The sequence below is a fragment of the Nyctereutes procyonoides genome, unplaced genomic scaffold, assembly GCF_905146905.1.
Source record: "Nyctereutes procyonoides isolate TBG_1078 unplaced genomic scaffold, NYPRO_anot_genome, whole genome shotgun sequence".
Taxonomy (NCBI): Eukaryota; Metazoa; Chordata; class Mammalia; order Carnivora; family Canidae; genus Nyctereutes; species Nyctereutes procyonoides.
Window position 1 is genome coordinate 25,481,524 of NW_026575020.1, and position 22,482 is coordinate 25,504,005.

The 22,482-nt window shown below is 35.8% G+C and overlaps 1 protein-coding gene across 1 annotated transcript in view; it reads left to right on the forward strand.

The window, feature by feature from the left end:
* Positions 1 to 22,482, forward strand: part of TAOK1 (TAO kinase 1) — a 146,189-nt gene that overhangs the window by 29,527 nt on the left and 94,180 nt on the right. The window contains exon 2 of the mRNA XM_055319146.1: positions 17,552 to 17,776. Coding sequence (XP_055175121.1) covers positions 17,645 to 17,776 — 132 coding nt within the window. The 5' untranslated portion in view covers positions 17,552 to 17,644. The remainder of the gene's footprint in view (positions 1 to 17,551; positions 17,777 to 22,482) is intronic.

Here is a 22,482-nt window from a genome sequence, read left to right on the forward strand (position 1 = left end):
GTCAGATGACCAACCAACTTGAGCCACCCAGGTGCCCCAATAGTGTCTTTTAAAGATGGATTTTCCCCCCAATCCAGGACCACACACTGTATTTATTTGTCATATTAAGGTAGGAAATGTTGGGGTTTAGAGCTGATGGCTAAGAAAGAATTTTTTTTTTTTAAGATTTTATTTATTAGAGAGTATGAGCAGGGGGAGGGGCAGAAGGCAAGAGAGAAGCAGATTCCCTGCTGAGCAGGAAGCTTGATGTAAGCTTGATCTGAGGACTTCCAAGATCATGACCCAAGCCAAAGGCAGATGCTTAACTGACTGAGACACCCAGATGCCCCTAAAAAGGTGGTTTTATTAAAGCAGGGAGACAGGACCTGTGGACAGTAAGAGCTGCACTAGGGTCATGAGGAGGGACCATTTACTTTCCAGGTGCCAGGGGTTAGGGATAGCATAAGTCATTAAGGAATTTTGGATGCAGGGTTTCCAGGACCTTGAGAGGGCTAGCTATTATTAGGAAAAGGCTATTTATTACTGTCTAATAAAACCTTCGTCATGAGACCCTTCAGATGTATATTGGTGGGCCACATACTTGGGGAATGATTGCCAACTTATATCTTGGGTGGAGGGTAGAGATGAAGGAAGTTTCTTTTTCTTTTTCTTTTTTTTTTTTTTTTTTTGAAGGAAGCTTCCAATGAAATTTTTATATGTTAAAGAAGACCTACTGGGTCCTGGGATTGGGCTAAGATTTAAGATTGCCTTTTGCCCCTAGCAAAGTATTAACATTGAGGCAGCTGAGGGATGTCATTTTGTCTGTTTCAAGGACATTTCAGTGGGTTGTAAGTAGTAACAAAATTTAATTTTTCTTTTGTCTTTGCTTCCCATATCAATAGGTCTTTATTCTTTAACGTCTAGGACATTTCCCTGGTCTTTTTTGTCTTTCACGATATTTCGAAGAATTCTGTTAGTTTAGTTTTGGTTTGTTTTTTAAAGATTTTATTTTGAGGGAGAGAGAGAGAGAGAGAGAGCACGCGCGAGAGAGTGCGCACCAGCAGGGGGAGTAGCAGAGGGAGAGGGAGAAGCAGATTCCCTGCTGAGCAGGGAGCCCCGATGTGGGGCTCAGTCCCAGGACCCCGGGATCATGACCTGCGCCAAAGACAGATGGTTAACCTACTGAGCCACCCAAGTGCCCCTGGGTTAATTGTTTTCAAACTAATTTCCATTTTGACAGAAAATCATCTTTGAGATTTTCAAATTCGTTAGTGTGGAGCTATAGTTATCTATATAGTTTGATAGTCTGTTTTTTTCTTCCCACATCTTTGACCCCATAATAATTTTAGAAGAATGTTTTTCAATGTATTCAGGGAATTTTGAAAAATTTAAATGAAAATTTTTCTTCTTTGCAAAGTTGTAACATTTGTAGATTTTGAGTTAAAAACTTAAAAAAATAAAAACTTAAACTTAAAAATTCCTACTTTGCATTGAAAATTTATATAAACTGCATTCATTGAAAGCATAATAAACTAGAAAGTACTGATAAGCAAAATGAAGAAAATAAGTTATAAATCTTTGCACTCATATGTAACAACTGTTGACATTTTGGTCTCTTCCCTTCCAAACTTGAGGGAATAAGAGGGTATGTGTGAGAAAGACATGAAAAGAATTTTGTGGGGCACCTGGGTGGCTCAGTAGGTTAAGCATTTGACTTCGGTTCAGATTGGGTTCTCTGCTCAACAGGCAGTCTGCTTCTCCCTCTCTCTTTGCTCTTCCCCCAACAGTGAAAGAATGGAAGAGTCTAGGTGCCATATGATCTTATTAAAGGGAAACAACTGGAGAGAGATTCCTTCTATCAGTCCATATTTAGATTCTTACCAAGTACTGTTAATAATTCCTAATGATTATACGAATTACTTTTCTAATTCTTAGAATCTCTGTTTATGGGAATGGGGGAACATTAGAGAAGTGAATGTTTGTAGAAAGTTGCAAATTATGAAAATATTAAATTGTTTGGAACTCAGTTTCATATAATGCTATGGCCAGAAAATGAATTTTTCTTACTTTAATATTTAGCATTTGCCTTTAAATATGCAAAACATTCACCATTTGAAAAATAAAAAATAGTATAAAGTCTCCCTGTCATTTTTGTGTCTTAGGCTCTTGAGTCCCTTCCTCAAATGCTGGCCATCAGTGCTACCAGTTTCCAAGTATCTTCCCAGAGATAGGTTTTGAATATACAAGAAAATTTGTATATGTCACAAAATACATTTGGAATGACCTCATTATTTTAGTCTGTTCTCTTTAATAGTACTATCATTTATATAGTCATACTTCAGAGTTACTGTGGATTTGGTTCCATCACCACATTGAAGTGAATATTTCAATAAAATGAGTCAAATGAAATTTTTGGCTTCCCTGTCCATATAAAAGTTATGTTTACACTATATGGTAGTCTATTAAGTGTGTAATAGCATTATGTCTAAAAAATATACATACCTTATTTTATTTTTTTAAAGATTTATATTTATTTATTCATGAGAGATACAGAGGCAAAGACATAGTCAAAGGGAGAAATAGGCTCCCCACAAGGAACCCAGTGCAGGACTCGATCCCAGATCCTGGAATCACAACCTGAGCCGAAGGCAGATGCCCAACCGCTGAGCCACCTTTGGGTCCCTACATACCGTATTTTAAAAGTATCTTATTACTAAGAAAGCTAACCATTATTTGAGCTTTCAGTGTATCATAATCTTTTTGCTGATGGAGGATTTTGCCTCGTTGTTGATGGCTGCTAACTGATCAGGGTGGTGGTTGCTGAGGGTTGGGTGGAACTGTGACATTTTCCTAAAATAAGACAACAGTGAAGTTTGCCACACTGATGGACTCTTCCTTTCACAGATGATTTCTCTGTTGTATGCAACACTGTTTGATAGCATTGTACCCAGAGTAGAAGTTTTTTAAAATTAGAGTCAGTTTTTTCAAACCATGCTGTTTCTTTATGTGAAATATTTTAACATTGTTGTCATTTCAACAGTCTTCTCAGCATCTATAGAGGAGTAGATTCCATCTCAAGAAACTACTTTCTTTGCTCAGCCATAAGAAAACAACTCCTCATCTGTTAAAATTTTATCATGTGATTGCAGTAACTTAATTATATCTTCAGGCTCCACTTCTAATTTTAATTCTGTTTTCATCACATTTGCTATTAGTTTTTCCACTGAAGTCTTGAACCCCTGAACGTCCATGAGGATTGGAATCTATTTCTTTCAAACTCCTGTTATGTTGATATTTTGACCTCCTCCTATGAATCACAAATGTTCTTAATGGCATCTACAATGATGAATCCTTGCCACAAAGTTTTCAGTTTACTTTGTCTAGATTCATCAGACTAATCACTATCTTTGGCAGTTACAGCTTTACAGATTGTTTATTTTTTTAAAAATTAATTGCTTTATTTTAGAGAGAGTACATATGTGAGTTGGGGGAGGGGCAGAGGGAGAGCCTCTTCAAGACTACTTCCCACTGGGTGGGGAGCCTGATGTAGGGCTCAGTCCCAGGAGATCATATCATCATGACCTGAGCCATCATGACCTCTTACCAAGAGTCGATTGCTAAACTGACTGAGCCATCCAAGTGCCCCTACAAATTGTATTTTTAAATCCTAAGACTCATAAGTCAAAGTTACTCTTTGGTCATAGGTTGCAGAGTGGATGTTGTATTAGCATCTATGAAAACAACATTAATCTCATACAACTCTGTGTACTTGGGGGACCAGATGCATTGTCAATGTAATATTTTGAAAGGAATTTTTTTTTTCTGAGCAATAGGTCTCAACAATAGGCTAAAAATACTCAGTAAACCATGTTGTAAACAGATGTGCTGTCATCCATGCTTTGTTCCATTTATAGACCACAGGCAGAGTAGATTTAGCATACTTCTTAAAGGCATTAGGATTTTCAGAACAGTCAATGAGCATTGGCTTCAGCCTATAGTCACCAGTTGCTTTAGCCCCTAGCAAGAGAGTTATTTAGCCTGTCCTATGAAGCTTTGAAGCCAGGCATTGACTTCTACTCTCTAGCTATGAAAGTTCTAGGAGGCATCTTTTTCCAATACAAGACTGTTTAATTGACATTGAAAATCCGTTGTTGGGCCTCTGGGTGGCTCAGTGGTTGAGTGTTTGCCTTTGGCTTAGGTCATGATCCTGGGGTCCTGGGATTGAGTCTCTCATCAGGTTCCCTGTGGGGGACCTGCTTCTCCTTCTGACTCTGTGTCTCTCATGAATAAATAAATCTTAAAAAAAAGAAAAGAAAAAAATCTGTTGTTTTTAGTGTAGCCACCTTCATTAATTATCTTAGCTAGATCTTCTGAATAAGTTGCTGCAGCTTCTGCATCAGCACTTGCTGTTTTGCCTTGCACTGCTATGTTATGGAGACAGCTTCTTTCCTTAAACATCATGAGCCAACCGCTGCTAGCTTCAAGCTTTTCTTCTGCAGCCTTCCCAATTCTCTCAGACTTCATACAAGTGAAAAGAGTTAGGGCCTTGCTCTGGACTAGGTTTTGCTTAAGGGAATATTGTGGCTGGTTTGATCTTCTATCCAAACCACTAAAACTTTCTCCATATGTTAGTGTCCAGAATATATAAAGAACTTATACAGTTAAGCATAAAAAAATCTTCCAAATAATCTGATTGAAAAATGGGCAGAAGAACTGAATAGACATTTTTCCAAGGAAGACATATAGGTGGCCAATAGACATGTGAAAAGATACTCAACTTCACTTATCATCAGGGAAATGCAAATCAAAATCACAATGAGCTATCACTTGCACTTGTCAGAATGGCTAGCATCAAAAAGAAGAAATTGTCTGGCTCAGTCAGTGGAGCATGTGACTCTTGATCTTGGGGTTATGAGTTTGAGCCCCACACTGGGTGTAGAGATTACTTAAAAAAAAATATATATATATATATATATACATACACACACATACATAAAACAAGTTGGTGGGAATGTAAAACTGGTGCAACCACTGTGAAGATTCCTCAAAAAATTAAAATTAGAAATACCGTATGATCCAGTAATTGTACTACTGGGTATTCACCCAAAGAAAATGAAAACACTAACTTGAAAAGATCCTAATTAGTGAAAACACTAATTTGAAATAATGCTTGTTGCAGCATTTTTACAATAGCTAAGATATGGAAGCAATTCAATTATCCATCAATATATGAGTGAATAAAGAAGATGTGGTATATGTATACAATGGTATATTACTCAGCTATTGAAAAGAATGAGATCTTGTTATGTGCAACATTATAGATGGACCTAGAGGGTATAATGCTAAATGAAATAAGTCAGAGAATGATGAAATAATAAATGATTTCATTTGTATGTGGAATATAAAGATAAAACAAATGAATAAACAAGCAGACAGAAGGTAGAAACAAACCCATAAATACAGAGAACAAAACCGGTGGTTGCCAGAGGGGAGGAAGGTGGTAGAATGACAAAATGGGGTAAACCAGACTGGGAGATAACAGGCTTCCAATTATGGAATGAATAAGTCATAGGGACAGAGGGCACGATGACATAGGGAATATACTAAGTGGTATTGTAATAGTGTTCTGTGATGACAGATGGTAGCTACTGTTGTGGTGAGCATAAAATGATGTATATAGACTTGCTGAACCACTATGTTGTACGCCCCAAACTAATGTAACATTGTGTGTCAACTATCCTTTAAAAAAAAAGGGGGGGGGAATCCCTGGGTGGCGCAGCAGTTTGGCGCCTGCCTTTGGCCCAGGGCGCGATTCTGGAGACCCCGGATCGAGTCCCACATCGGGCTCCCGGTGCATGGAGCCTGCTTCCCTCTGCCTATGTCTCTGCCTCTTTCTCTCTCTCTCTCTCTCTCTCTCTCTCTCTCTCTCTGACTATCATAAAATAAATATAAATAAATAAATAAATAAATAAATAAATAAATAAATAAATAAATAAATAAATAAATAAAAAAGGAAGGGGATGCCTGGGTGGCTCAGTGGTTAAGTGTCTGCCTTTGGCCCAGGGCGTGATCCTGGAGTCCCGGGATTGAGTCCCACATCGGGCTCCCTGCATGGGGCCTGCTTCTCTCTCTGCCTATGTCTCTGTCCCTCTCTCTCTCTGTCTTTCATGAATAAATAAATAAAATCTTAAAAAACAAAACAAAACAGTATACCAAAAACAAAACAAAACCCCAAACACCTTTCTTCATATCACCAATAAAGCGATTTTCCTTTCTTACCATTCATGTGTTTACTGGAGTAATGCTTTTAATTTCCTTCAAGAACTTTTCCTTTGTATTCGTAACTTGGCTTTTTGGCAAAAGAGCTCTCCCTCTTAGCCTTTCTTGGCTTTCAGCATGCCTTCTTCTCTAAGCTTAATCATTTCTAGCTTTTTATTTAAAGTGAGGGATGTGTGACTTTTTCACCTGAACACTTAGAGGCCATTGTAGGGTTATTAACCATCACACACAGGTAATTGATGCAAGGATACATCAGAAGTAGAGGTATTAGGGGGCTTTTTTCTTGTGAATCCTTTCTACCTTTGAAAATTTTTGTTCCCCAAATACATGTATTGGCTTTTTTTTTTTAACTTTTAAAGAGAGATAAAGTAATACTCTTTTCAAGAAAGTCGTTAATTATATAATCTTATTAGTTACCATTTTATGTATGTGTTCTTGTTACAATTAGACTATATAAAGGGACAATTTTTTCTCTCTCTAAAGGGATTGAATGTTTGACTGAGTTGGCTGTTTTCTGAGTCTGAGCACTCTGATTAACAGATGTAGGGAAAAGGGCTTTATGGTATTGAAGCAGTTGCTTAAGACCAACAATGTCCTTTTTGTGAAAATCTGAAGGTTCTTAAAAAATGGAATAGCATGACATCATCACTGTTCATCCAAGGAGCATTCCTCAAGTAATAACTGAATTGAATATACTGTGATTATCAGTACCCTTCCCCCATCTTCTTTATGTTGCTTTGACTGATGTTATTGTCAGTTATTAGACTTTGTTTTACAAATGTGGAACAGTTCTGAAAATCATAATTTGATCTGAAATTTTAAAATAAATTTTATTGGATTTTTTATTCTGGTTTCATTGGGCTTTTTTAAACATTTTTTTAAAGATTTTATTTATTTATTCATAGAGACACAGAGAGAGAGAGAGGCAGAGACACAGGCAGAGGGAGAAGCAGGCTCCATGCAGGGACCCGACATGGGACTCGATCCCGGGTTTCCAGGATCACACCTCGGGCTGCAGGCGGCGCTAAACTGCTGCGCCACCGGGGCTGCCCTCATTGGGCTTTTTTAGATAAATGTTTTAGGGTGGAACAAAATGGTACCAACCCACAAAAATTGTTTTTGTCTTTTATATTCAGCCCTAAATAACGTAATAAATGATAAGCTTCTTTGGTCCAAATATAACCTAACAGCCTGTTTTTTTTTTTTTAAGATTGCATGTATAGTCTCATAGTATGTTTAAGAACTTATTATAAATATTTATGTCTTTTAAGCCTGAGCTATAGTTTTATCTAGCTGTATTAGTCCTGTGTGTTGGGTATTCATGTACCTAATACTCATTTTTTGCATACTGGAGAAATTACGGAGTTTATGATGAGGGTTGTTGTGAAAGCTCTTCTGTGCTGTTTCTTTCCCTGTAATTATTCATGACTGATTTTTAAAATGGACAAGACTCAAATCCAAGTGCCTTTGTCAGTTTTAACTTTGATGACTGTCGTAGCAGTATTCTGAATGAGTGTAGGCAACCAAGATATGATGCAAAGTTTTGTTTTTATTTTATTGTATATTTTTTTAAAGATTTTATTTATTTATTTGTTCATGAGAGACACAGAGAGTGACAGAGACACAGGCAGAGGGAGAGGCAGGCACCCTGCAGGGAACCCAATGTAGGACCTGATCCCAGGACTTTGGGACCCCGACCTGAGCCAAAGGCAGACGCTCAACCACTGAGCCAGGCGTCCCACAAAGTTTTTTTTTTTTTTTTAATTTTTATTTATTTATGATAGTCACAGAGAGAGAGAGAGAGAGAGGCACAGAGACATAGGCAGAGGGAGAAGCAGGCTCCATGCACCGGAAGCCCGATGTGGGATTCGATCCCGGGTCTCCAGGATCGCGCCCTGGGCCAAAGGCAGGCGCCAAACCGCTGCGCCACCCAGGGATCCCCACCACAAAGTTTTATATAAAAGTGTTTTACTTTTGGGAATTTGAGGATGTATAGAAAACCAGTTATGCAGTGGATAGTATAAACTCTAGCCTAGCAGTGTAATGGAGTATTTCAGGGATTTCTAACATTGTTTGAGTTTGTCTGTCTGTCTATCTATCTATCTATCTATCTATCTATCTATCTATCTATCTAGGTGTTCATTTTATTTTTCACTTTTTCTGTCTTCTTGCAGCCCAAAGAGTGTGCGCAAATGTTGGGTGTGTTTTCTTTATCTTTTTCCCAGTTGTGGAAGTTGAACATGTGATGATTGTTGAAAATTTGGAACATAAGGAAAGTATAGACTTGTGAATATTGTCCATAATACTGGCCATAACTACCAACATATAATCCATACTGCTTTGTTGTATTGCCTTCTTTGCAAAAACTACAGTATATATAATTTTTGCTTTCATTCTTTTTATTATGAAATCAAACATCCAGAAGTTTGGCAAACAAATAGCTTAATGAATTATTATAAGTAAAATTCCCTTGTTAATCACTACCTAAGAAATGGAACTTTGCTAGGCATTCTAGATGTTCCTCCTACTGTCTCAGAGGAGTTGCAACCCCTTATTTTTCCTACAGTAACTACTGTCCTAACTTTTCTAGTAAAAGCTTCTGGGAGTTTCTTTACAGTTTCATCTCCTCTCCCTCTCGCTCTCCCTCTCCCTCCCTCTCCCTCCCCCTCCCTCCCCCTCTGCCCGCCCCTCCGCCCTTCCTTCCTTCCTTCCTTCCTTCCTTCCTTCCTTCCTTCCTTCCTTCCTTCCTCTCTCTCCCTCCCTCCCTCCCTCCCTCCCTCCCTCCCTCTCTCTCTCTCTCTCTCCACCCAGGGTGGAGCTTGAACTCATGACCCTGAGATCAAGAATTGCATACTTTACTGACTGAGCCAGCCAGGCACTCCATTTATTGTTCTTACTATATAAATCCTCTTTGAATATTTATAGATCTATCTAAATACTTCTTTTTTTCTTTTACTGTGTTGTATATTCCTTGGGATTTTCCATGTACACCGTAATGTCAGCAATTAGAGAGTTTTATTTATTTTTATTATGTATTTCTTTTTCTTATTGCATGGGCTCGGACTTCTAGTACAGTGTTGAAGAGGAGTGATTAGAATAGACATTCTTCCTTAGTTTCTACTCATTAGGGGAAATCTTTTAGTTGTTAATCATTCTCATGTTAGATACTCTTAGCCAGGTTAATGATGTTCCCTTTTATTCCTGGTTTCTGAATGTTTTTATCATAAATGCTTGTTGAATTTGTCAAATCCTTTTCTGCCTCTGTTGATGTGATCATATATTTCTTTTTTCTTTAGTCTGTTTAGAATGGTGAATTAAATTCAGGAATTTAGAGCTATTCCTTCTTCCTTTCAGTGTTCTAAGAGTATGTAGTAATATTTCCCCTTTGATTTCTATGTTTGCTAGTTATTATCTGTTTTTGTTTTCCTTGTTTAGTTTGGCAGAGGTCTTTCAGTTTTGTTGAGTTTTTTTTAATTACCCAAAGGAATTGTCTCTTGGTTTTATTGATTTTTCTATATTGTTTTTTTTTGTTTTCTAATTTCATTGATTTCTATTCTGTTTCTTTTAATATCTCCTTTCTTATATTTATTTTTGTGTTTTTTTAAAAAAAGATTTATTCATTTATTCAGTTTGGAAAGGGGGGGGCAGAGGGAGAGAGAATCTCAAGCAGACTCTGAGCTGAGATGGAGCCCTACGCAGGGCTTGATCTCATGATTCTGAGATCACTACCTGAGCCGAAACTAAGAGTCTTACACTTGATCACCTGTGCCATCCAGGTACCCCCATTTTTGGTTTCATTAGCTTTACTTGTCCTAGGGTTTTTTTTTTTTTTTTTTTTAATGTAAGCTCCATGCCCAGTATGGAACCCAATGTGAGGCCTGAACTCACAACACTGAGATTATGACCTGAACTCAGATAAAGAGAGTGAGACCCTTAACTGACTGAGCCATCCAGGCTCCCTTCTCTTTATATATTCTAAATATGAAGTGTAGATTACTTATTTGAAATCTTTTATTCTGATATAGATTAAGTGCCTTGAACTTTTATGTATGTAAGCACTGTATTAGTTGTATCCTACAAATCTTATGTTGTATTTTTATTCAATTTGTATTCTTTTTTTAAATTCTATTTTTAGGGACACCTGTGGCTCAGCAGTTGAGTATCTGCCTTGGGCTCAGGGCATGATCCCAGGTCTGGGGATCGAGTCCCATATTGGGCTCCCTGTGGGGAGCCTGCTTCTCCTTCTGCCTATGTCTCTGCCTCTCTCTGTCTCTCATGAATAAATAAATAAAATCTTTTTTTTTTTTTTAAGGGCCTCTACTTAAAAAAAAAAAAATTCTGTTTTTTTTTTTTTTAATTCTGTTTTTAAGTAATCTCTGCACCCAGTGTGGGGCCCAAACTGACAACCCCAAGACCAAAAGTTGTATGCTCTTTAGACTGAGCCAGCCAGGCACCCTAATTTGTATTTTTTTCTAATTTCCTTTGAAACTTCTTTATTGACCCATGGATTACTTAGAAGTGTGTGTTTAATTTCCAGATTTTGTAGGTTTTTTTTTTTTTAAGTTACATTTTGATACTGACTTTAAATGTAATTACATTGTGGTCAGATAATATATTTTGTATGAGTTGAAATTATTTATGCCTGTTAAGATTTGTTTTATGGCCCAGAATGTAATCTGTCTTGGTGTGAATATCATGTGCTCTTGAAAAGAATGGATATTCTGTTGTTGTCAAGCATAGTATTCTAGAAATATCGTTAGGTAAAGTTGACTGATGTTGTTCTATGTATTTTCAGACTACTTTTTCTTTGAGTTTTAGCAGCATTGGAGTCTCCTAGTATAATTATAGACTAATATGATTTTTCTGTTGTATCAGTTTTTGCTTCATCAATTTGTAGCTCTTTTGTCAGGTGAGGACAAATTTGGGATTTGTTAGTGGAATCATATCATTATTTAATGTTCTTTATCTCTTGTGGTTTTTTTTTTTAGTTGGGAAGTCTATTTTGTCTGATACTAATGTAGCTACTCTAGCTTTCTTTTGTTTAATATTTTGTATTTCTTTTAGAGTAGGTCTGCTGGCAATAGATTCTCTTAGTTTTGTATCATGTAAGAATCTTCCTTTCTCTTTTTCTTTCTTTCTCTCTCTTTTTCTCCTTCATTCCTATAGAAGACTTCTGCCAGGTTCAGAATTATGTTCTGGCTTGGTAGTTCTTTCCTTTTATCACCTTAAAGATATTATTCCATTTTCTGTGGACTCCACTGTTTTTTACACAAAATCTGTTACTCAAATTTTAAATTATCTTTTTCTAATATTTTGATGAGGTGTGTCTAGCCTGACTTTCTTTGAATCTGTCCTATTTGGGGTTTGTTGAGTTTCTTGAATCTCGAAATTTATGTCTTTTATCAAATCTGTGAAGTTTTCAGACATTACTAAAAAAATCTTTTTTCTCTACCAATTTATTTTTCCTCTCCTTAATAATACCAATGATTTGAAATGTAGACAATTTGATAGTGTCCAATAAGTCACTAAGGCACGATTCAGTTTTTTCAATCTGTTCTTTAGTTTCATTTAATTTCTATTGCTGTCTTAAAGTTTACTGACTCTTTCTTCTTTAATCTCTGTTGTGCAACTGAGCCCATACAATGAGGTTTTTTTTTTTCCCATTTTTTTTAAAGTAAGTAACATGCCCAACATGGGTTTTGAACTCCTAACTCCAAGGTCAAGAGTTGCGTGCTCTACAGACTGTGCAGGAGTTGCTTGCCCTACAGACTGTGGCAGCCAGGCACCCCTCATTTATGATACTGAATTTTTTATGTGATTCTTTTTTTTGTTTATTAATGAGAGACACAGGGAGAGAGGCAAAGACATATATATAGGCAGAGGGAGAGGCAGGTTCCCCACAGGGAACTGATTCAGGACTTGATCCCAGAACCCCAGGATCACACCCTGAGCTGAAGGCAGATAGATCCTTACCACCGAGTCACCCAGGTGCCCTTTTGTGTGATTTTCAAAAAAATTTTTGTATTTCTCTACTAAGAACTTAACGTCTTTTCAGTTGTTTCCATAGTGTCAACCTTACCTCATTTGTTATGGTTGTAATAACTGCTTTTTAAGTCTTTTTGTAATAATTCCAACATGAATCATTTCAAAATAGGCATCTGTTGGTCCTCTGTTCCCTTGATAATTTGTCATATTTACCAGTTTTGTGTGTGTGTGTGTGTGTGTGTTGTTTGTTTTTACATGTAGAGTAATTTTGGATTTTATCTTGGACACTGTGAATATTATGTTGACATTTCTGAGTCCTATTAATATGCTCTAGAGAATGTTGATTTGTTTTTATTTTCAGTAGACACCAACTGGTTTAAATGGGAAGTTCTATCTCACTTTCTGTAGGTGGTGGTTCCAGTATCAATTCTGTTTTCTTTTTTTTTTTTTTTTTTAAGATTTTAAGAAATTTATTCATGAGAGACACAGAGACATAGGCAGAGGGGGAAGCAGGCCCCCTGCAGGGAGCCTGATGCAGAACTCGATCCCAGGACCCCAGGATCACTACCTGAGCCGAAGGCAGACTCAACCACTGAGCCAACCAGGCATCCCTCAGTTCTATTTTCAAAACCTTTGCTGTGCTCTTTGGATTTGCCCCAAGCTATGCCTTTCAGTGATAGTATGAAACTTGGCAGTGGTTTATATTATAGATTAATTGTCTTTATGTAGCTTTCATTTCACTTGAGTCTACACAAGTGCAAATCAGTATTTGTTTTGGCTTATTCCAAAAGAAAAGAATTAGGGATCTCTTTTCCATCTCTCTCTTGTCCACGATTTTCCTCCGTACTCTTCAGTTTTCAGTGGCTATTTCCCTGTTCTGATCAGAAAGACAAGTTTTTCCCTGAGCATTAAGACCTGTGCTTTGTACAAGTCTTCATAATGGGGCTACCCTTAAGTGAAGTGGGGAAAGAAAAGAGGAGTTTAAGAAAATAATGGGAATCCCCTTTATACTTTTTGGGTCAACAAGGGCCCTGTTTTCCAATTTTTCTGGCCAAAGAGATAGGCTTTCTTATGTTTTGTTGTTGTTGTTGTTTGTTTTTCTGTTCCTAGGGCAGTGCAGTTCTGTGACTGAGGAGACAAAAGAGAAAATAATGGCTTTCCCCCTGCCAGTCTTTAGATCTCCTTTTTCTGGTCCTTTGGATGGAAAGAGGGGATTTGATTTCTTCAAGGGTTTTCTTGGCAGCACCCTGAACATAGTTCTGTAATTCAGGCTATAAGAAGTCAAAGCCAGGAATTAAAGGAGGGAAATATAATCTTAAACTCATGGCTGTACCCATCAAGTTTTAACTTCTCTCGCCAGTAATTTATATTACCTGTTTATGGGATGCTGATGTATATCCTTTGGCCGTTTATTTATATGTTGATGAGTTAGCTACTTTCTAGTGATTTGAATTATATTTATATATTTAAGGAATATGCATCCTTAATTGTGTTTGCTCTGAATGTTTCAGTTTTTGTGATTGACTCAAATTTTTTTGACATACAAAATTGTAAAATGCATTAGTCCTTTGTGAATTAAAAAAAAAATGCTAATAGCCTTTTTTGGATGTTCTCCCTAGTCAGAGTATGTATTCTTCTAGTTCTAAAAATGTTCTATTTTATTTTTCTCAAATTTAAAATGCAATGTAAATTTCTTAAAATTATAAAAGCAATTGCTATAAAAATTCAGATAATACAGATGTGTAGGCCAGCAATAATGCTTTTTATGGTTCTGCTTTATCCAAGAAAATATTAATATTTCAGTATGTATCCTTCTATACCTTGTTCATAAATTTGCACTATATAGAGAGTGCACACGTAAGAGAGTGTGTATATGGTACTTAGATTTTTATACATGTGAAAAAAAAAGATTTTTATACATGTGTATATTGTACTTAGATTTAAGCCATTTAATTTTTTAAAGTTGTTAATTGAAGTATAATTTACACATAGTGAAATGCATCCATTTTAAGTGTTCAATTAGAGTTTTACAACTGAATAACATAATATAGTACATAATACAAGTGTATACACTAGTATTCTGTCATCCCTAGAAACTCCTTTGGGCCCTTTTGTCCTCCATACCCACCCTAACAAGTACCCATCCAAGTAACATTGGATATATTACTTTAGACTAATTTTGCCTATATGAGAATTTATCAGGGGAATCATTAAGTACGTACTCTTTTGTTTTTGGCTTCTTTTGCTGAGTGAACGGAATGTTTTTGATATTCATTTGTGTTTCTTCATGTGTCAGTAGTTTATTCCTGTTTATTGCTGTGAATAGTATTTCATTGTGTAAATATGCCACAATTCTATTATACATTTACTTGTTGAGAGACATTTGTATTTGCAGTTTTGGACTGTTATGAATAAAACTATTATGTGCAAGTTTTTGTGTACCTGTGTTTTCTTTTCTTTGAATAAATGACTAGTTCAGGAATTGCTCCTTCATATAGTAAATATTTATTTTTCTTGATAAGCATCTGCTAACCAGTTTTCCAAAATGGTTGTACAGTTTTATACTCCCATTAGCAATATAATGATTTCCAGTTCTGACCTTGTGCCTTTATCATTTCTTATATTCTCTGTAAGTATCTTTGGCATGGATTCCTTAAAGTGGTATTTTTGTGTGAAATGATAAGTGCATATATGTTTTGGCTAGATTTTTCTCCTTAGGGTTTGCACTGTTTTATCATTACCGCTATTAATGGATGAGTGCATACATATTTCCCTTCTACCGTACCATCAGCATGTGGTGAATTTTTGCGTTTCTGATAGGTACAAATGAAATCTTAGTATAGTTTTAATTTATAGTTCTCTTACTTGAAGTGATTTGGAACATATTTTCGTATATTTAATAGTTTATTTTATTTTTTAAAGATTTTATTTATTCATGAAAGATAGAGAGAGAGAGAGAGAGAGAGAGAGAAGCAGAGACACAGGCAGAGGGAGAAGCAGGCTCCATGCAGGGAGCCCGACGTGGGACTAGATCCCGGGTCTCCAGGATCATGCCCTGGGCAGAAGGCAGCGCTAAACCGCTGAGCCACCAGGGCTGCAGTAATGGTTGTTCAGATTTAAGCCATTTAATTTTTTAAAGTTTTTAATTTAATTCAAGTATAATTTTTTTTCTGTGAACTCACATACCTGCTGTATTTTTTCTCTGCTGTTTTTTGGAAACTTTTGGATATTAAGGATATCAGATTCTTGGTTTTTTTCTTTCCTTTTTTTTTAACTCTATATATTAGTGTTATTAACCCTTTGTAAACCTAAGTTTCAAGCTTTTTTTCCCCAAGTTTATCTTTTTTTTTTTTTTTCTCTTTCTTTTTGTTTGGAGTGTCTTTTTTCATGACCACTCTTTCCAAGTTTTTTTTTTTTTTTTAATATTGTTAAATATGTATCATTCTTTGTTATTATTGTTTTGGATTTGGGTCATAAAGTTTCTTCTATCCCTGATTATGGAGGAACTTCTTTTATTTGTAGTTTCACTTTTTAAATTTTATTTTATTTATTTATTTTTTAAAGATTTATTTATTCATGAGAGAGAGAGAGAGAGAGAGAGAAAGAGAGGCAGAGAAACAGGCAGAGGGAGAAGCAGATTTCATGCAGGGAGCCTGATGCAGGACTCAATCCCGGGACTCCAGGATTACGCCCTGAGTTGAAGACAAATGCCCAACCACTGAGCCACCCAGGTGTTCCTTAAAATCTTATTTAAGTAATTTCCACACCCAGTGAAGGGCTCGAACTCATGACTCCAAGATCAAGAATCACATGCTCTTCTGAATGACCCAGCCAGTCACCCAGTTTCATTTTTTAAATTTGTATTTCTGACCCATATGTAATTATGGTGTTCATTTTGAGGAATAGTTCTCATTTTATTTTTTGCCAAATAGTTATTGGAGTGTCCAAACATCACTTAGTCGGTTTTTCCTCTTTATTTGGGATGCCTCTGAAGCCACTTAGCAGTAATGTTTATATAAGATATGTGAGTGTAATAATTTTTATATATGTATTTTTTAAGATTTTATTTATTTATTCATGAGAGAGAGAGAGAGGCAGAGACACAGACAGAGGGAGAAGCAGGCTCCATGCGGGGAGCTCGACGCGGGACTCAATCCCGGGTCTCCAGGATCACGCCCTGGGCTGAAGGTGGTGCTAAACTGCTGAGCCACCTGGGCTGCCCTATATTTCTTTTTCTAAATGGATTCTCAATTTTCTCAACATTTATTTTTTTCTCCTTTTGTTGTATGCTAAATTCCAAGACAGCCATACTTGAGTGTGTTGCTTGTCCTATTTTTAAGTATTCTAATGATGCCATAGTTATCTTTTAGTATTAGATAGTGTAAATGTTCAGTTCCCCCATTATTTATTTCTCTTATTTTCTGGAGTGTGCTAGCCCATTTTTGAAAATAGATTATTTTCATTGTACAGATTAGGAAAATGAGGCTACCTGAGCTCACAGTTTGTAAATAGTGTTGCCAGGATTCATGTCCAGGCAGTTTATTCCAGAACCCAAGTTCTAAAGCCTCTCAGTTACGACAGCTATTTTTAAAAACGAGTAATCTGATATAAAGGAACTGATACCAGAACACCAGGGAGTTTACTGGTTATCTGTAGTATCTACTTATCTAATGATGCAGATTTGATAAAGGCCATATTTTAATGTGAATCAGGTTTATGGGGAAACAGTTGTCTGTGTGAAAATCATTACTTCTTCCATTGTAGTTTTCTTTGGACTGTCTGTATTAGAGTTGATTAAATACTGGCAAATGGTATCTGAAAGGAAAAGAAACATAACTTACTGAATTAAATCTTTTGTGTATTTTCTTATATTTGAATATCATTAATAGATGAGAATCTTCCTGGTGTCAAAGACATACTATTGGTACATCTTAAGTTGTTAATGCAGATTTTTGATAGCTATGTGTTACCTCTCCTGATGCGTGCGCTGTATCTGGATTAGGTAAATCTTGAAGTATTGACACAGAAAGGCTTCTACGATATAAAGATTTGTTTACTTTTTAAAGTATACATACACTATTTACTTGTATACTATGGATTTTAAGAATCTTTTTTTTTTTAAAGTACCACAGGTAATTGTGATCATGAGCCAGATGAGGAACTACTATACTAGTAGACCATACTTCCTTCTCAGTGAAAATCTAGACCTGAGATAATTTTGTATATGCTGTCAGAAAATGATCTTATACTAATTATTCTTAGTAGCTTTTGCTTTTCCTGACTTTTTTCTTTTTTTATTTCTCTACAGTAGTTTATGCCAGTGTGGCTTCATTCATACAGATGAACCAAGGATTGGGATAGCAGTATAAAATTAGAATCAGAGAACTGATTGCCCAGCAGGATGCCATCAACTAACCGAGCGGGCAGCCTGAAGGACCCTGAAATTGCAGAGCTCTTCTTCAAAGAAGATCCAGAGAAGCTCTTCACAGATCTCAGAGAAATTGGCCATGGAAGCTTTGGAGCAGTGTATTTTGTAAGTGTTAAAGGCTTAATGTCAGTGACCAGCTTTTACTTAATATTTAGTCCTGGCGAGTAAAAAACAATAATATAAAGAAACATAGGCAGTAGTCCGTTTTATAATCACTTGCATAGATGTATGTATATAATATGAAAGTAGATAGTTTTATTTATTGAGCTTCTTGGATTATTGAAAAAATGGGAAAGAATTTTATTTTGCTTTAACTTACATGTGGTTTGGCATTTTAGCACAGTAGTTTGAGGAGTCTAATGACTTGCATTACTATAGAATTAAATTTTTATAGAACACTGACTTCTGTAAAGTCTCATACATAGTCAATTTTAGTGTTGTGGAATTCTAGGATTATTGTTTGACAGAAGCTATGTACCAAAGTCTTTTTTCTTGTGTGTATATGTGTGTGTGTTGTGCTAAAAGAATCCTCAAATTTACCATTTTAATTATTTTTAAGTGTACAATTTGTGGTGTTAATTACGCTCACAATGTTGTACAACCATTACCACTATTTTCAAAACTTTTTTTTATCACCCCAAACAATAAGCTCTGTATTTATTTGCAATAACTTCTTCTCCCTCTACCTAATCTCTGATCTACTTTTTTCTATGAATTTGCCTATTGTAGATATTTCATATGAATGGAATCATACAATATTTGTACTTTTGTGACTAGCTTATATCACTTAGGATACTGTATAGCTTAACACCTCACAGGTCAACCATGCTGTAGCATGTATCAGTACTTCATTCCTTTTTATAGCTGAATAATACCCCATTGTATAAATATACCATGGTTTGTTTATCCATTCATTTGTTGATGGACACTAGATTGTGTCCACCTTTTGACTTGTGAATAAATGCTATAATGAACACTGGTGTACAAATATCTGTTTCAGTCACTGTTTTCAAATTTGAGTGTGTACCTAGGAGTGAAAAATACTAGATCACATTGTGATTTTAGGTTTAACTTTTTGAGGAACTGACAAACTGTACCATAGTGCTTGTACCCTGTTTCCATTCCCATCATCAATTTACCAGAATTTGGATTATTCCATATCCTCACAAATGCCTGTTATTTTTTATTATTTTGATTATAGCCATCCTACTCGTTGTGAAGTAGTAACTTGATGTTTTGATTTGTATTTTCCTATTACTAAAAATGTTCAGCATCTTTTCATGTGTTTATTAGTCATTTGTATATCTTCTTTGGAGAAATGTCTATTCAAATAGTTTGCCCATTTTAAAATTTGGGTTATCTTTTTGTTGTGGAGTTGTAAGGGTTCTTTACGTATTCTGAATATTAAATCCTTAACCAGATACATGAATTGCAAATATTTTCTCCTGTTCTGTAGTTTATCTTTTCACTTTTTTGATAATGTCCTTTGATGTACAAAAGTTTTAAATTTGGATTAAATCCAATTGGTCTATTTTTGGTCATTGTTACTTATGCTCTAGGTGTTATGTCTAAGAATCCATTGCCAAATTGAAGGTCATGAAGATTTACTTTTGTTTTCTTTTAAGGGTTTTATGCTCTTAGCTCTTATTTACAGGTCATTGATTCACTTTGAGTTAATTTTTGCATATATTAATGGGGTAAAGGTCCAATTTCATTCTTTTGTATGTGGAAATTCAGTTGTTCCAGTGCTCTCTATTGAAGAGACTATTCTTTCCCTGTTGAATTATCTTAACATCTTTGTGGAATCAATTGACCATATTGTATGGGTTTACTTCTGAACTCTCAGTTCTTTTCCATTTGTTGACATATCCATCTTTATGTTAGTATAATACTGTTTTGATTACTGTAGCTTTGTAGTAAGTTTGAGATCAGGGATAACTTTATTAATCTTTTTAAGGATAGTTTTAGCTATGTGGGGGTCCTTGGAATTCCATATAGATTTGGGAATCTGCTTTTCCCTTCCTGCTGTTGGAACTTTGTTAGGGATTATTTAAATCCATAGATTATGCTTGGTAGTATGGCATCTTACTAATACTAAGTCTTAACTATCTGTGAACACAAGATGTTCTTCTAAACTTTTATTTAGGTCTTTAATTTTGTCAGCAATGTTTTATAGTTTTCAGTGTACAGTTGTATTTCATTGCTTAAATTTAGTCATTAGTATGTTATTTTAGCTGCTATTGTAAATGGAATTACTTTTTAAATTCCCTCTTGAAGAGATTGTTCATTTCTGGTATATAGAAACAAGTGATTTATGTGCATTGATATTTACTCTAGTTTTGCTAAATTTATTAGCTCTAGTATCTTTCATGTGGATACTTTGGAATTCTGTATATAAGATCATGTCACTTGGGGCACCTGGGTGGCTCAATTGGTTAAGTGTCTACCTCTGGCTCAGGTCATGACCTCAGGGTCCTGATAAGCTCAAGCCCCACGTCAGGCACTCTGCTCAGCAAGAAGTCTGCTTCTCCCTCTTGCTCTCCCTCTGTGTGCTCCCTCTCTCTCTTTGTCTCCCTCAAAGAAAAAAAAAAGATTAACCTTTAAAAAAAAAAGTATAAAAAATTGTTTTATTTCTTCCTCTCTAATTTGGATGCTTTTTATTTGTTTTTATTATGTTTGCTCTAATTAGAACTTTGATGGCAGTGATGAAAGTGAGCATCCTTGTTCTGGATCTTAAATAGAAAGCTTTTTTCCATTTTTCATCATTGAGAATAATGTTATCTGTGGGGTTTTCGTAAATAATCTTTATCATCTTGAAGATCTTTCTATTTGTAATTTTTTGAGTGTTTTTTTCATGAAAGTTTGTTGTACTCTTTTTTTTTTTTTACTCTGTTATATACCTTTTTGATATCGATTAAGATGATCATATGGTTTTTCTCCTTGGTTCTGTTAATGTAGTAAATTACATTATTGATATTGTTATATTGAACCACTCTTGCATTTCTGGGATAAATTCCACTTTGTCATGGTTTATAATCCTTTTATATAGGCTGTTGTTTTTGGTTTAATTGTACTTTGATTACATCTGTATTCATAAGAGATACTGTAATTTACTTATGATTTTCATAAGTGTTTGTATCAGGCTAATACTGGCCTCATTGAGTTAGGAAGTGTTCTTTTATTTTTTGGAAGAGTTGGTGAAGAATTGTGTTAATTCTTCTTTAAATGTTTGCTAGAATTCACAGTGAAGGCATCTGGTTATAGACTTTGTTTTTTATTGCTGGTTCAGTGTTAACTTGTTAGAGGTCTGTTGCTATTTTTTATTTTCCTTTTTAAATATTTTATTATTTGACAGAGAGAGCAAGAGAGCACATGCAGGGGAAATGGAGAAACAGGCTCCCCACTAAGCAGAGAGTCTGTCATGGAGCTCGATCCCAGGACTCTGGGATTATAACCTGAGTCAAGGACAGACACTTAACCGACTGAGCCATCCAGGTGTCCCTATTTTTTATTTTCTTAAGTTACTTTATTTGTGGGTTCTAGGAATTTGTTTCATCTAGGTTATGTAATTTATTGGTATACAGTTGTGCATAGAAATGTCATATAACCCTTTTTATTTCTGTAAGTTGGTTGTAATGTTCCCACTCATACCTGGTTTTAGTTATTTAGTTATTTAGTTTTTTGGCTCTTCTCTCAAGAGAGCAAGAAAACACAAGCATGAGCAGCGGAAGGGGCAGAGGGAGAAGGAGACTCCCCACTGAGCAGGAGCCCAATGTGGGGCCTGATCCCAAGATTCTGGGATCATGATCTTAGCCAAAGGCAGATGCTGAACTGACTAAGCTACGCAGGAGCTCCAAGATTCTCCCAGCTTTACTGATAAAAGTCCCATGTCCTAGAAATCCCATAGTCCAAGGCAAAATGAGATAATTATTCATCCTACATATATCTATAACACATAGTTTTTATATGCCATTTAATTTTAATATTAATTTATTTATTTATTTATTTATTTATTTATTTATTTATTTATTTATTTATTTAAAGATTTTATTATTTGTTCATGAGAGATACAGAGAGAGAGAGGCAGAGACACAGGCAGAGGAAGAAGCAGGCTCCATGCAGGGAACCTGATGTGGGACTCGATACCAGGACTCTAGGATCACGCCCTGGACCAAAGGGAGGCGCTAAACCACTGAGCCACCCAGGGATCCCGCCATTTAATTTTTAAAATGAGGATAGTGTCATTTATTTTAAAAAATTTTATGGTGCTACTTTTTTTATTTTTTAAGATTTTATTTATTTATTCATGAGAGACACACAGAGAGAGGCAGAGATACAGGCAGAGGGAGAAGCAGGCTCCATGCAGGGAGCCCGATGTGGGACTCGATCCCGGGACTCCAGGATCACGCCCTGGGCTGAAAGCAGGTGCTAAACCACTGAGCCACCCAGTGATCCCCAAGAAGACATCTTTTGGTGTAAAACATACGGATGGGGGAAAGTAGGTTAACTTTTTCATTGTTTAAAAATATACCACCATAAGCAAGTAAAAGATTTATATATAGGCATGTGTGGCTGGTTCAGTCAGAAGAGTATGCAACTCTTGATCTCAAGGTCCTGAGTTCAAGCCCCACATTGAGTGTGGAGATTATTTAAATAAATAAATAAAAACTTAAATATATTTACATGCATATACTTCCTGTTGAGAAGTGAAATTGCAATACTTTATAAACCTGAACAGTTTCATCTGAAGGAATTGAGATGAAGATATAAAGTAGAGATATTTATTTTATTTATTTAGTGTTTTAGAAGAT